Source organism: Aquarana catesbeiana, linkage group LG04, assembly GCF_042186555.1.
Source record: "Aquarana catesbeiana isolate 2022-GZ linkage group LG04, ASM4218655v1, whole genome shotgun sequence".
NCBI classification, from domain to species: domain Eukaryota; kingdom Metazoa; phylum Chordata; class Amphibia; order Anura; family Ranidae; genus Aquarana; species Aquarana catesbeiana.
The window spans coordinates 661,783,530-661,798,929 of NC_133327.1; the positions used below are offsets into that span (position 1 = coordinate 661,783,530).

The following is a 15,400-nucleotide window of genomic DNA, read 5'->3' on the forward strand; positions in this document are numbered from 1 at the left end:
GTGGGGTCTATAAGTCCCCACATCTCTCCTCTACGCTGAAAATCCCGAGATCAAAAATAAAAATAAAAAATCGATTTCAGGCTTTCCAGCAAAAAAATGGTAGTGTTTACATCTGCCAGAGCTGCCCCGGAAGTGATATCATGACATCGATTTCGGCCTCCGAGCATCATAGAGATGGCTGGGGACCCTCTGAATGATGCCTGCAGCTGCAGTTGTTCTGTCAGATTAGCAAACCCATCTGATCAGCATGAATTCCACTGATACTAGGTTTGCTAATCTGACAGAACACCTGCAGTCAGAAGGCGGCAGCGGACATCTTACTACACCCCGCTACATCTTGAATTTCAGAGTCATTTTCACAATAAAGTGAGCGTATATAAATAAATCTAGTATATTGACATCTGTGATGCTGTTTGGATGTTTAATTTTGAAAGGTTTAGCGCTGAGCAGTGCGGGGTGTACCAACATGGCCTCTGCCACCTTCCTACTGCTGGCCTTCCTACTCCAGCTTCTTTCAAAATGTAACATCAAAACAGCATCACAGATGTCAATATACTAGATTTATTTATACGCGCTCATTTTATTGCAAAAATTACTCTGAAATTCAAGCTGTAGTTGGGTGTAGTAAGATGTCCTTTCTGACTGCAGGTGTTCTGTCAAATTAGCAAACCTGGTAGTGGTGGAACACATGTGCAACTGACGGAACGTCACTTCTGTTTGCTGATCTGACAGGTTCGCTAATCTGACAGAACATGGGCATTATCCAAATATCGTCACTCAAAGTAAATGACGTCATATGACGTCTACCCGGAGGAAGTGGTTAAGAAAAAATCAGTCCTCCCTGGGTGATCTACGTACATTGCGAGGATATTATTGTTATATTACAGCCTTATTCCAAAATGAATTTAATCCCTTATTTTCCTCAAAATTTTACAAACAATACCCCAAAATGACCACGTGAAAGAAGTTTATTTGAAATCTTTGCAAATTTATTAAAAATAAGAAAACGAAAAAAATCACATGTACATAAGTATTCACAGCCTTTGCCATGACACTCGAAATTGAGTTTAGGTGCATCCTGTTTCCACTGATCATCCTTGAGATGTTTCAACAACTTGATTGGAGTCCACCTGTGGTAAATTCAGTTGATTGGACATGATTTGAAAAGGCACACAACTGTCTATAGAAGGTCCCACAGTTAACAGTTCATGACAGAGCACAAACCAAGTCATGAAGTCCAAGGAATTGTCTGTAGACCTCTGAGACAGGATTGTATGGAGGCACGGATCTAGGAAGGGTACAGAAACATTTCTGCAGCATTGAAGGTCCCAATGAGCACAGTGGCCTCCATTATCCATAAATGGAAGAAGTTTGGAACCACTGGGGCTCTTCCTAGAGAGCCAAACTTAGTGGAGAGAAAGGTTTTAGTCAGGGAAGGTGACCAAGAATCTAATGGTCACTCTGAAAGAGCTCCAGCATTTCTCTGTGGAGAGAGGAGAACCTTCCAGAAGAACAACCGTCTCTGCAGCACTCCATCAATTAAGCCTGTATGGTAGAGTGGCCTGGCGAAAGCCGCTCCTTAGTAAAAGGCACACGACAGCTCACCTAGAGTTTGCCAAAAGGCACCTGAAGGACTCTCAGACCATGAGAAACAAAATTCTCTCATCTGATGAAACAAAGATTGAACTCTTTTGCCTGAATGGCAAGCATTATGTCAGGAGGAAACCAGGCTCTGCTCATCACCTAGCCAATACATCCCTACAGTGAAGCATGGTGGTGGCAGCATCATGGAGTGGGGTTTTTTTTTTCTTCACCGGTAGGAACTGGGAGACTAGTTAGGATCGAGGGAAAGATGAATGCAGCAATCTACGGAAACATCCTTGATGAAGACCTGCTCCAGAGCGCTCTGGACCTCAGACTGGGGCGAAGGTTTATCTTCCAACAGGACAATGACCCTAAGCACACAGCCAAGATAACAAAGGTGAAGCTCTGTGAATGTCCTTGAGTGGCCCAGCCAGAGCCTGGACTTGAACCCGATTAAACATCTCTGAAAATGGTTGTGCACCAACGCTCCCCATCCAACCTGATGGAGCTTCAGAGGTCCTCCAATGAAGAATGAGAGAAACTGGCCAAAAATAGGTGTGTCAAGACTTGAGGCTGTAATTGGTGCCAGAGGAGCTTCAACAAAGTATTGCGCAAAGGCTGTGAGTTCCTTATGTACATGGAATTTTTTTCCTTTTTTATTTTTAATAAATTTGCAAAGATTTCAAAGAAGCTTTTTTCACGTTGTCATTATGGGGTATTGTTTGTAGAATTTTGAGGAAAATAATGCATTTAATCCATTTTGGAATAAGGCTATAACATAACAAAATGTGTAAAAAGTGAAGCGCTGTGAATACTTTCTGGATGCACTGTACATACTACATGCCCTTACTTAAGATGGCGGTGGCTAGAAATGATAGTGTTTCAAAGTGATTTCTCAACAAAATAAAGCATGGAGACATGGATGGATGGGTAAGTTTGCTTAGAATATTAACCACTTCGACCCCGGAAGGATTTACCCACTTCCTGACCAGGCCATTTTTTGCGCTATGGCACTGCGTCGATTTAACTGACAATTGTGCAGTCATGCGACATTGTACACAAATAAAATTGTCCTTTTCCCCCTACAAATAGAGCTTTCTTTTGGTGGTATTTGATCACCTCTGCGTTTTTATTTTTTGCATTATAAATAAAAAAAAAAAAGAGTGACAAATTTGAGAAAAACACAATATTTTATACTTTTTTCTATAATAAATATCCAAAAAAAAGTAAAAAACTAATTTCTTCATCAGTTTAGGCCAATATGTATTCTTCTACATATTTCTGGTAAAAAAAAAATAAAATCACAATAAGCATATATTGATTTGGTTTGCGCAAAAGTTATAGCGTCTACAAAATAGGGCCTATATTTATGGCATTTTTATTATAAATTTTTTTTTTACTAGTAATGGCGGTGATCAGCTATTTTTAGCGGGACTGCGACATTGCGGGGGACACTTTTAAAATATTTTTGGGGACCATTGACATTTATACAGCGATCACTGCTATAAATAGCCACTGATCACTGTATAAATATCACTGTCAGGGAAGGGGTTAACACTAGGGGGCGATTAAGGGATTACATTTTCCCTAGGGAGGTGTTTCTAACTGTGGGGGGAGGGGACTGACTGGGAGTAGAGAGAGATCGCTGTTCCTGATCATTAGGAACAGCGGATCTCTCTCTACTTCCCTGACATTGACAGATGCCCGTTCTGGCTCTGTGAGGAGTCGACGGACATTGTGCCCGCCGGCCACATGCATCGGCTCTGGCGCCGCACCACGCACGTGCCCCCTATAGCTCTTAAAGCCCCCGACGTTACACCTACGGCGGTATGCGCAACCATACCAACCTGCCACAGTATAATGATGGTGGCTGGTCGGCAAGAGGTTAAAAGTGAATTAAATAGCATTTTCAGTTTGTGGTGCTCAGATACAGTTTAGTTCCGCATCAAGCAATTGAGAACTTGGTACCCAGCATAGTCTGCCTCTGTACATTAAAAAAAGGTTTTATTGTGTATCCAGACTTCATTTCACATGTTCTTTTCTAGCTTTTATTTTCTAGTCTATATATTATGTAAGATAGTTTTGTCTCTATCAGAACTGGACAACCTGTATCTTTCCAACTGTTAAGTAATGTTCACCCTTGAGACTTGAGCTCAATGATGCATTTCCTGTACAGCTGGAGTGTTAGAGGTTATCCTTCCCAGCCCTTCAAACTGCATTTTACTCCACAGGAATCAATGTTTTCACTTCTTCGCACTCTTCACATTTTCTGCTGAAAAGATTGACTTAATAAACAGTTATACCTACAGTTGATCCAGCTTTGTTCCATTGAATGCATAGTCTTGTATGTATTCGAATCCATTCCTGAAAAGGTTCCTGTGTGAGAGTATATTGTCAGAAAAAGTCACTAACTCAGAAAGTACAATACACACAACACAGCACTAAAGTACAATACACACATTACAGCACTAAAGTACAATACACACAACACAGCACTAAAGTACAATACACACATTACAGCACTAAAGTACAATACACACAACACAGCACTAAAGTACAGTACACACAACACAGCACTAAAGTACAGTACACACAACATAGCACTAAAGTACAATACACACATTACAGCACTAAAGTACAATACACACAACACAGCACTAAAGTACAGTACACACAACACAGCACTAAAGTACAGTACACACAACATAGCACTAAAGTACAATACACACATTACAGCACTAAAGTACAATACACACAACACAGCACTAAAGTACAGTACACACAACATAGCACTAAAGTACAATACACACATTACAGCACTAAAGTACAATACACACAACACAGCACTAAAGTACAATACACACAACACAGCACTAAAGTACAATACACACAACACAGCACTAAAGTACAGTACACACAACATAGCACTAAAGTACAATACACACAACACAGCACTAAAGTACAATACAGTTTTCATAACATTTGAAAATGTACTCCTGGATGCCCATACACAGTTAGAATTCTAACGAAGATGTCGGTAAGGCACAATGCATACTTCTTTAGATGGGTTGGCCGAAACAAAAAAATAGACTGGTTGGTGATCTTTTAATCTGATTAACCACTTTAAGTCCGCCCTATAACAGTTTTACTACTACAGGGCGGCACTTGTGCGCTGAATCACGTGTTTATATGTATAATAGGATTTTTATAACAGCTACCTGTAAAATCCTTTTCTTGGAGTACATCACGGAACACAAAGCCATAGTAATTACTATGTGGGTTATAGACCACCTTTAGGTGATGGACACTGACACATCCTAAGACAGGAAGTCCACTCCCTATATAACCCCTCCCACTACTAGGAGTACCTCAGTTTTTGTAGCAAAGCAATATACATGTATTTAAAGAGTGGAGGGACCTCTGTGTCCCATTATGTACTCCAAGAAAAGGATTTTACAGGTAAGCTGTTATAAAAATCCTATTTTCTTTATCGTACATGACGGAACACAGAGCCATAGTAATTACTATGTGGGATGTCCCATAGCAATGCCAACTGAGGGGAGGGAGACACAGCAAAAGTAGGGCACCATGAAACCAGAGAACTTATACTGCTGCTTGCGGCACACTGCGCCCAAAGGCGATATCCTCATGCCTATTTACATCAACCTGATAGAATCTGGTAAATGTATGGACTGAAGACCAAGTTGCGGCCTTGCAGATTTGAGCCATGGAGGCTTGGTGATGCACTGTACATGAACCACTAACAGTCCTGGTGGAGTGCCCTTTGATTTAAGAGGGTGGAATCTACCTCTTCAAACCATAAGCTTGAAAAATTACTTGCCGAATCCATTTAGAAATAGTAGATTTCGATGCTGCCTGTCCTTTCTAAGGACCTTCAGGCAACACAAACAAAACATCCGTTTTTCGAATCTGAGCAGTCGCCTTCAAGTAGACTTTCACTGCTCTCACCACATCAAGAGAATGTAATGACTTTTCTTCCGTAGAACCAGGTTCTGGAAAAAACGAAGGTAGAACAATATCCTGGTTTAGATGAAAACCTGACACTACCTTCAGTAGAAAGTTAGGATAAGGACGCAATACTACTCTATCCTTGTGAATAATTAAATATGGCTCTTTGCAAGAAAGAGCAGCCAACCCTGATAACCTTCTTGCAGAAGATATGGCTACCAGAAAAATTAGTTTCCTTGTCAAAAGGACCAAGGGAATATGACGTATCAGTTCAAAAGGTTGTTTCTGTAAAAGAACTAAATTCAAGTCCCAAGGGTTCAGGGGTGACCTACCCGGTGGATTAAGCCGCGTTACCCCCTGTATAAAGCTACGGACCAAAGAATGCGAAGCAACTGGTCATTGAAACAATACCGATAAGGCCAAAACCTGGCCTTTGATAGTACTCAAGGCCAGCCTCATTTCTAACCCCATCTGCAGAAAGTCAAGGATTCTACCTATGACATACTTTCTGGGATGCCAACCCTTGGATTCACACCAGGAAACATATGCCTTCCAGACTCTATAATATATGATTCTAGAGGCCGGCTTCTTTGCAGTAATCAAGGTAGATACCACTGAACCTGACAGCCCACGCTTCTTCAGAATGTGGGTCTCAATAGCCAAACCATTAAATTTAGCTTTTGAAAGGTTGGATAGAACACCGAACCTTGCAAGAGTAGGTCTGGACGTGGTGGTAGGGTCCATGAGTCCCCTACCGCCATCCTTATGATCTCTGCATACCAAGATCTTCTGGGCCACAAGAATCACAGACTTCCCTTCCTGCTTGATCCTGCAAAGAAGTCGTGGAAGCAGCAGAATAGGAGGGAATGCATAAATCAGTGAGAACTGATTCCATGGGACCACCAAGGCATCTGTTCCGCATGCTAGCAGATCCCTTGTTCTTGACAGAAAGTTGTTGATCTTCTTGTTGAACCTGGATGCAAACAGATCTATATCCGGGATCCCCCATATTGCCAGGAAAATCTCGGGGTGAAGGGACATTTACCATACATTTATCAGATTCTATCAGGTTGATATGAATAGGCATAAGGATATCGCCTTTGGGCGCAGTGTGCTGCAAGCAGCAGTATAAGTGTTCCGTCATGTACGATAAAGAAAATAGGATTTTTATAACAGCTTACCTGTAAAATCCTTTTCTTGGATCCACACTCCTTGACCCGTAAAGCACCCCACCAGGAAAACTTTATGGCTGAAAAAACCCGGGGTCCAGCTCTCTAAAAAGAGAGACGTTACGGGCTAAACCCTGTTTCTTCCGCCATGAGGCCTGGGTACCATTCAATTTGGCCTGAAAAGACACTTTGTAATGGATCCGTTTGCATGGCTTGCCCGAGCAAAGGATTATTCCAGTGGAGCTCAGCACAGCACATCTTTACTCGTGACCAACACCTAAGACACTGCCGAAAAAACGGAGGTACTTCCGGTAGTGGGAGGGGTTATATAGGGAGTGGACTTCCTGTCTTAGGGTGTGTCAGTGTCCATCACCTAAAGGTGGCCTATAACCCACATAGTAATTACTATGGCTCTGTGTCCCGTGATGTACGATAAAGAAATATATATTTACGTGATCCGACTCGTCTAGGAAGAGGGTGTGCCACCGGCGGGCTTACTTTCACTGTGATCACACACCGCAGAAGCCGATGAGCAGGTGCAGGGTACTCAGTATCCACCAATCGCCAGACAGAAACACAGAACGGGGGTCTGCCTATGTAAACTAGACAGATTGCCATTCTGACAGGAGGGAAGGGATGGAGTTTGTGAATAAATTCCATCTCTTCCCCTAGTAATAGCTCCTCACACAGTACAGTAAAACACTGGATAGGCCTGATGTTAACTGAAGGTAAAGAATATTGTTTGTAGATACACTATACTACCAAAAGTACAAAAAAAAGTGGCACAGCATTGGAGTATCAGACAAAACAGACAAAAAGCAAATAGAATAACCATATACACTATATTACCAAAAGTATTGGGACACCTGCCTTTACACCCACATGAACTTTAATGGCATCCCAGTCTTAGTCCGTAGGGTTCAATATTGAGTTGGCCCACCCTTTGCAGCTATAACAGCTTCAACTCTTCTAACCACAAGGTTTAGGAGCGTGTATATGGGAATGTTTGACCATTCTTCCAGAAGCACATTTGTGAGGTGAGGCACTGATGTAGGATGAGAAGGCCTGGCTCGCAGTCTCCGCTCTAATTAATCCCAAAGGTGTTTTATTGGGTTGAGGTCAGGTCTCTGTGCAGGCCAGTCAAGTTCCTCCACCCCAAACTCACTCATCCGTGTCTTTATGGATCTTGCTTTGTGCACTAGTCCAAAAAATTTGGTGGAGGGGGGATTATGGTGTGTGGTTGTTATTCAGGGGTTGGGCTTGGTCCCTCAGTTCCAGTGAAGGGAACCTTAAGGCATCAGCATACCAAGACATTTTGGACTATTTCATGCTCCCAACTTTGTGGGTACAGTTTGGGGATGGACCATTCATGTTCTAACATGACTACGCACCAGTGCACAAAGTAAGGTCCATAAAGACATAGAAGAGAGAGTTTGAGGTGGAGGAACTTGGTTGGTTTGAGTCCTGACCTCAACCGGATAGAACACCTTGGGATGAATTAGGGCTGTAATAGCCGAAACATGTCAGCATTGATCCTGTGTATATGATGTAGCCAAATAAAGGATAATACCAAGGAGTTATCAAGTTGCCGGCTTAATTTCTGCTTTGGACGAAGAATGGTCAAACATTCCCATAGACACACTTCTAAACCTTGTGGACAGCCTTCCATAAGAGTTGAAGCTGTTATAGCTACAAAGGGTGGGCCAACGCACTATTGAACCCTACGGACTAAGACTGGAATGTCGTTAAAGTTCATGTGTGTGTAAAGGCGTCCCAATACATTTGGTAATATAGTATATATGGTTATTCTATTTGATTTTTGTCTATTTTGTCTGATACTCCACTGCTGTGCCACTATTGTATCAATATGAAATCTTCAGGAACAGAGTGAGGCTAAACAATTTGTGCTGTTTCCAAATTATTTACAGTACTTTAACTTATACACTTATACCGGGCACAATTATGAGATAGAATGACATTTAGAAATGTATCACCATCAACACTATCTAGTATTATTAATGATCGTCATAGATGTACTTCTGCCATGTACTTCTGTTTTCGAGCACAAAAGTTCCAGACTATTGATTTTTTATATCATTCCTGCAGAATCTTACATATTACTTCTAAGGAATGTTTATTGCATTTTTAGTGAGTGCATATGTTGACTTATCGTTTACTTCAGCTACTTTTTGATTTGACTTTCACATTTTTGCATGCTTGCTTTTCAGCTTTTTGTTATTGTATTCAGTGTAATGGTTTTTAGGGCTCGTTCATACGTCCATTGGTCGCTGAAGAGCAATCCATGTTCTGAATGTTCTTCAGGGAGCATTTGACCTGTGGTGAGGAGGAGTTTTATCGCTTCTTCACTGCCTACTTTAATCCCTTAAACCACATGTGTCAAATTCAAGGCCTGAATATGGCAATTTCATGTGGTCCTTGCATGTCTCTTGCAGCTGCATCCCGCCCCCCCAGTAACCACCCTCATCTTGTCTCAGCAGTTAGCAGCAGAGTGGATGATAGAACTCCTCCGCCAGACCCTGCGCTTCTCAGGTGTGAGAAGAGTGACATTTTTGCCCATTTTTCTTTGCCAAATAGCTCAAGCTCTGTCAGATTGGATGCAGAGTGTCTGTGAACAGCAATTTCCAAGTCTTCCCACAGATTCTCAATTGGATTTAGGTCTGGACTTTGACTGGGCCATTCTAACACATGAATATGCTTTGATCTAAACCATTACATTGTAGCTCTGGCTGTATGTTTAGGGTCGTTGTCCTGCTGCAAGGTGAACCCCTGCTCCGGTCTCAAGTCTTTTGCAGACTCTAATGCTGTGTACACACGGGCAGACTTTTCGGCATCAAAGGTCCGACGGTCTTACCGACAGACTTTCGATGGACTTCCAAATGAACGGACTTGCCCACACACGATCACACCAAAGTCCGATGGATTCGTACATAATGACATACGACCGGACTAAAATAGGGAAGTTCATAGCCAGTAGCCAATAGCTGCCCTAGCGTCGGTTTTTGTCCGTCGGACTAGCATACAGACAAGCAGATTTTTCAACCAGACTCGAGTCCGTCGGAAAGATTTGAAACATGTTCCAAATCTAAAGTCCATCTGATTTTCGACTGAAAAAGTCCGCTGCAGGTCCGATGAAGCCCACATGCGGTCGGATTGTCCGACGGATTCGTCCCGTCAGACCAGTCCAGTCCAGTCGAAAAGTCCGCCTGTGTGTACGGGGCATAACAGGTTTTCTTCTAAGATTGCCCTGTATTTGGCTCCATCCATCTTCCCATCAACTCTGATCAGCTTTCCTGTCCCTGCTGAAGAAAAGCATCCCCACAACATGATGGTGCCACCACCTTGTTTCACGGTGTGGATGGTGTGTTCAGGGTCATGTGCAGTGTTAGTTTTCCACCGCACATAGCGTTTTGATTTTAAGCCAAAAAGTTTCATTTTAGTTTCATCTGACCAGAGCACCTTCTTCCACATGTTTGCTGTGTCCCCCACATGGCTTCTCACAAATTGCAAACGGGACTTCTTATGGCTTTCTTTCAACAATGACTTTCTTCTTGTCACTCTTCCATAAAGGCCAGATTTGTAGCATGAACAACTAAGGCTTAATGTACTAGTTGTCTTGTGGACAGATTCTCCCACCTGAGCTGTGGATCTCTGCAGCTCCTCCAGAGTTACCATGGACCTCTTGGCTGCTTCTCTGATTAATGCTCTCTTTGCCCGGCCTGTCAGTTTAGGTGGATGGCCATGTCTTGGTAGGTTTGCAGTTGTGCCATACTCTTTCCATTTTCAGATGATGTATTGAACAGTGCTCCGAGAGATGTTCAAAGCTTGGGATATTTTTTTATAACCTAACCCTGCTTTAAACTTCTCCTAAACTTTATCCCTGACCTGTCTGGTGTGTTCTATGGCCTTCATAATGCTGTTTTTTCACTAAGGTTCTCTAACAAACCTCTGGAGGGCTTCACAGAACAGCCGTATTTATACTGAGATTAAATTACACACAGGTGGACTCTATTTACTAATTAGGTGACTTCTAAAGGCAATTGGTTCCACTAGATTTTAGTTAGGGGTATCAGAGCAAAGGGGGCTGAATACAAATGTATGCCACACTTTTCAGATACTTATTTGTAAAAAATTTTGAAAACCATTTATCATTTTCCTCCTACTTCACAATTATGTGCCACTTTGTGTTGGTCTATCACAAAAAATCCCAATAAAATACATTTATGTTTTTGGTTGTAACATGACAAAATGTGGAAAATTTCAAGGGGTATGAATACTTTTTCAAGGCACTGTACATATATTTTGCAAATAAATAACATTTCTAATCATATGAAGTTAATCACAGGAGTCCCCCTTTACATTGGAGATCACAGAGTCCTCCTTTTACATCTGAACTTGCAGAGTTCCTTTACACTGTATGGGGTGGGAGGACTCTGCAGACTCTGATGTAAGGGAGAACTCTGGGGACTCTAACATAAGGGATGCTTTGAGAACCCTGATTTAAGGGTTTATTTACCATTTAACACTGAACTCTGATGTACAGAGAGGACTCTGATATAAGGGGGGACACTGTGGCCTTTAGTGTAAAGGGGAACTCTGATGTAAGGAGTGCTCTGAGAACCCTGATATACCTTAGTGTACACACTCAGAGGCAGGAGATAGAAGAAGGGAGACTTCAGTCACAGACAGGGATGGATGGTGAGCTCACTCACCCCTTGGCAGTCAGCACCTCTCATCCAGATGTATCTGAGGCTGCTGGACTTCAAATATACCGTCTCCCACTTACCTTTTCTGAGGCACAGCGCCGGGGATTGGAGTGTGGGCAGAGGGGTAGGGGAGGGAGGAAGAGGAGTCGATCTCCTCTCCCATCTGTGTGTGTGGGGGGAGTTGTTAGTTCTGGCTTTGGGCAGTGTGAAAGAGAATGTAACAGACATTCTTGGCTTACACAACTGCAGCCAGCAACCCTGCTGGGAAGCCATAGTCCAGTCTGAATAATGTGTCCGGGTTTTGGGTGGTCTGTAACTTGGATGTATGATTCCAAACCCGAACTGTCCGGGTGAATCCCTGACAGGTTGCGACCCTGCCCCCCCCCAGTCTCATCAGTCGGCAGCAGAGAGCAGGACAGCCCCCAGCCGCAGCACCCACTTGTTTCCGCCTCCCCTGGTCTCAGCATTCAGCAAACTCTGGTAGCTGACTCCAGCCTTCCTCTGGTCCTCCTCCAGACACTGCACTTTCTATACCCTACCCCCAGCTTCTTCCTCGCAGCAGCACAGGGTAAGGGGAGTGCATTGTGATGTAAGGGAGGATGGGGGCTTCTGATTTTTGATGGTGGGGGCTCTTGACATCTGATGTTGGGGGGGTGTACTGGACTTATATAAGAATAATACAATTCTATGCCAGTTGAGAAGGAGGGTTGGACACTGCTGGTATCATCCGTAAGAAACTTTATTGGAGACAGCTCAGACAGAACACAATGGCAGATGCAACCGGCCCTTCAAGGGCAACCATAACGCCAATGCAGCCCAGGATGAATTTGAGTTTGACACCCCTGCCTTAAACCCTGCACTTAAACACTGGCACATGCATTGCGCATGGTTGTGGGGCGCTTGCAGAGCAGCCACATTCACTTGAATGGGTCACACTCAACGGGCGCTACACCCGCCAAAAGTGACAAAGGTATAAATCCTGCTGGGGCTGCAAAGCAAAAGCACTCCGACTGCTTCCTCTGCAGCTAAAGCTGTTTACCTTTCAAGGGAATTTTCCCAGAGCTTAGTGAATGAGGTGAAGCTCTGCTGACTTCCATCATCCAATCATGAGCAAAGAAAACTACATATACATTTTTTTTTTTTCCTTGCATGAGATTGGTTTTTTTTTGCAAAATAAGTTTTCACCGTGTTCACTAACTTAACCACCTGGAAGGTTTTATCCCCTTCATGACCAGGACATTTTTTTTCTTACTAGCACTAGACATGTGCAATTTGTTTATTTTCAAAATGTTTTTTTTTAATTTTCGGATTTCTGAAATTTCAAATTTCTGAATTTCCAAAATTTCATAAATTTGAAATCTCAAAATTTTGGAAATGCGGAAATTCTAAATTCGTAAATTCTAAAATTCTAAATTTGAAATTTCATAAATTCGGAAATTTGAAAATCCAAAAATAATCTGAAATCAAAAATCTGAACATTCAAAAGAAGAAAAATTTGAAAATCAGAAAATCTGAAATAATAACTAACTAATAATAAATAAATAATAAATAATAAACTTAACACTTACTAACTATCAAATTTTAGGTATTGTAATTTCCTTTCAAATTTGGCTGTTAGTGAACGAATATGAATTTATTCGAAGTTACGAATTATGCGAAATAACGAATGCTGTATCTAAACAAATTAAAAACTTTTTATTAATATTATTTTTTATTATTAATTTGTTCCCTTCTATTTGTTTAGATGCAGCATTCGTTATTTCACGTAATTCGTAACTTCAGATAAATTTGTATTTGTTACATTCTCTAACAGCCAAATTTGAAAGGAAATTCCAATACCTATAATTTAATAGTTAGTTATTATATGTTATTATTTAGAATTTTCAGATTTTCGTTCTTTTGAATTTTACGGATTTTCTTATTTTCGGATTTTCTAATTTTCTGATTTTATAATTTTCTAATTCCGAATTTCACACAATATATATTTATTTTGGTGGTATTTGATCACCACTGGGGTTTTTATTTATTTAATTATATGAACAAAAAAAGCTGCCAAAAATTTTGAAAAAAAAAATATTTTTAATTTCTGCTATTAAACATATCCATTTAAAAAAAAACAAAAAAAACCCTCATGTTTTTTCACCTTAATGCATCCTATGCATTAAGGTGAAAAAACTTCTGTCACTGACCGGCCCCCCCACCCCTGCCCCATTTTACTCACCTGAGTCCTGTGATTCATACACTGGAGATGCGCTCTTCCCCTCTGCCTGTTGTCTCGGCTCATGATTGGATAGATTGATAGCAGCGCAGCCATTGGCTTCCATTGCTATCAATCAAATACAATGACACGGGCGCCATGGGGCGGGGCCGAGTCCGGTATTCTCCATCTATGGACGCAAATGCTGGACTTGGGAGCGCGACCGCAAGGTAACCCTCAGGGGAACGCTTCTCCTAGGGGTTATACGATGCGGGGAGGAGCTAGCAGCGAAGCTAGGGGACCCCAGAAGTCGAGGATCGGGGCCACTCTGTGCAAAATGAACTGCACAGTGGAGGTAAGTATGATATGTTTGCTATTACAAAAAACTAAACCTTACAGTCACTTTAACCACTTAAGCCCTGGACCATTTGGCTGGCCAAAGACCAGAGCACTTTTTGCGATTCGGCACTGCGACGCTTTAATTGACAATTGCGCAGCCGTGTGGTGTGGCTCCCAAACAAAATTGACATCCTTATTTTCCCACAAATAGAGCTTTCTTTTGGTGGTATTTGATCACCTCTGTGGTTTTTATTTTTTGCGCTATAAACAAAAAAAAGTGACAATTTTGAAAAAAAACGCATTTTTTTAACTTTTTGCTATAATAAATATCCCCCCAAAAATATATAAAAAAATATTTTTTTCCTCAGTTATGTATTCTTCTACATATTTTTGGTAAAAAAAATCGTATTAAGAGTTTGATTGGTTTGCGCAAAAGTTATAGCGTTTACAAAATAGGGGATAGTTTTATGGCATTTTTATTAATAATTTTTTTTTATTATTAATGGCGGCAATCAGCAATTTTTATAGTGACTGCAACATTATGGCGGACAGATCGGACACATTTGGCTTGATTTTGGGACCATTCACATTTATACAGCGATCAGTGCAATTAAAAATGCATTGATTACTGTGTAAATGTGACTGGCAGTGAAGGGGTTAACCACTAGGTGGCGCTGTAGGGGTTAAGTGTGTCCTAGGGAGTGATTCTAACTGTGGGGGGGGGAGGGGCTGTGTGTGACACAACACTGATCACCGCTCCCGATTACAGGGAGCTGTGATCAGTGAGAGAGTCACTAGGCAAAACGGGGAGATGCTTGCTTACACTAACATTTCCCCGTTCTTCCTCTCCGTGAGACGATCGCGGGTATCCCCGCGGACATCGAGTCCTCGGGACCCGCGATCACGCTCCCGGTGGGCGCGCGCCCGCAATCCACCTTTTAAAGGGCAACGTACAGGTACATGATTCTGCCTGTTTGTGCCCTTCTGCCGAAGTATATCGACATGAGGCGGTCGGGAAGCGGTTAACATCTTGGGCAATTAAGGGATTAACTGTGTGCCTAACAATGTGTGAAATATGCTTTTTACAAATGTTTTTTTTATTTCTTATTCCTGCTTTGGGGGGTTTGGCGCGCCTTGGCCTGTACGGGCCGCCTGCCTGCAGTATATTGTGTACGGGCGGCCCGCAGGTGGTTAAGGGAAAATTTACTTGAAAGTTAGCTTTTTTGCCTTTAGTAAATCAACCCCAAATACTATCTTGTGCTTAAGAGCCTGTTAACACCAGTGAGTTGTAGAAAGGCAAGTTAAAAAGATGTGTTTTGTTACATATTACCTATGGGGAGTTTGAGGTACCCTAGTTTGTCGCCATTCCATGGTATTCCATATATATATATATTTGGAGGTTCTAAGTAATTTTAAGT

At 41.9% G+C, this 15,400-nt stretch overlaps 1 protein-coding gene across 1 annotated transcript in view; it reads right to left on the bottom strand.

Annotated features, from left to right (window-relative positions):
- The window catches only part of LHCGR (luteinizing hormone/choriogonadotropin receptor), a 272,081-nt gene that overhangs the window by 62,921 nt on the left and 193,760 nt on the right, over positions 1-15,400 (bottom strand). Inside the window, exon 7 of the mRNA XM_073628526.1 lies at positions 3,892-3,960. Within this exon, the coding sequence (XP_073484627.1) occupies positions 3,892-3,960 (69 nt within the window). The remainder of the gene's footprint in view (positions 1-3,891; positions 3,961-15,400) is intronic.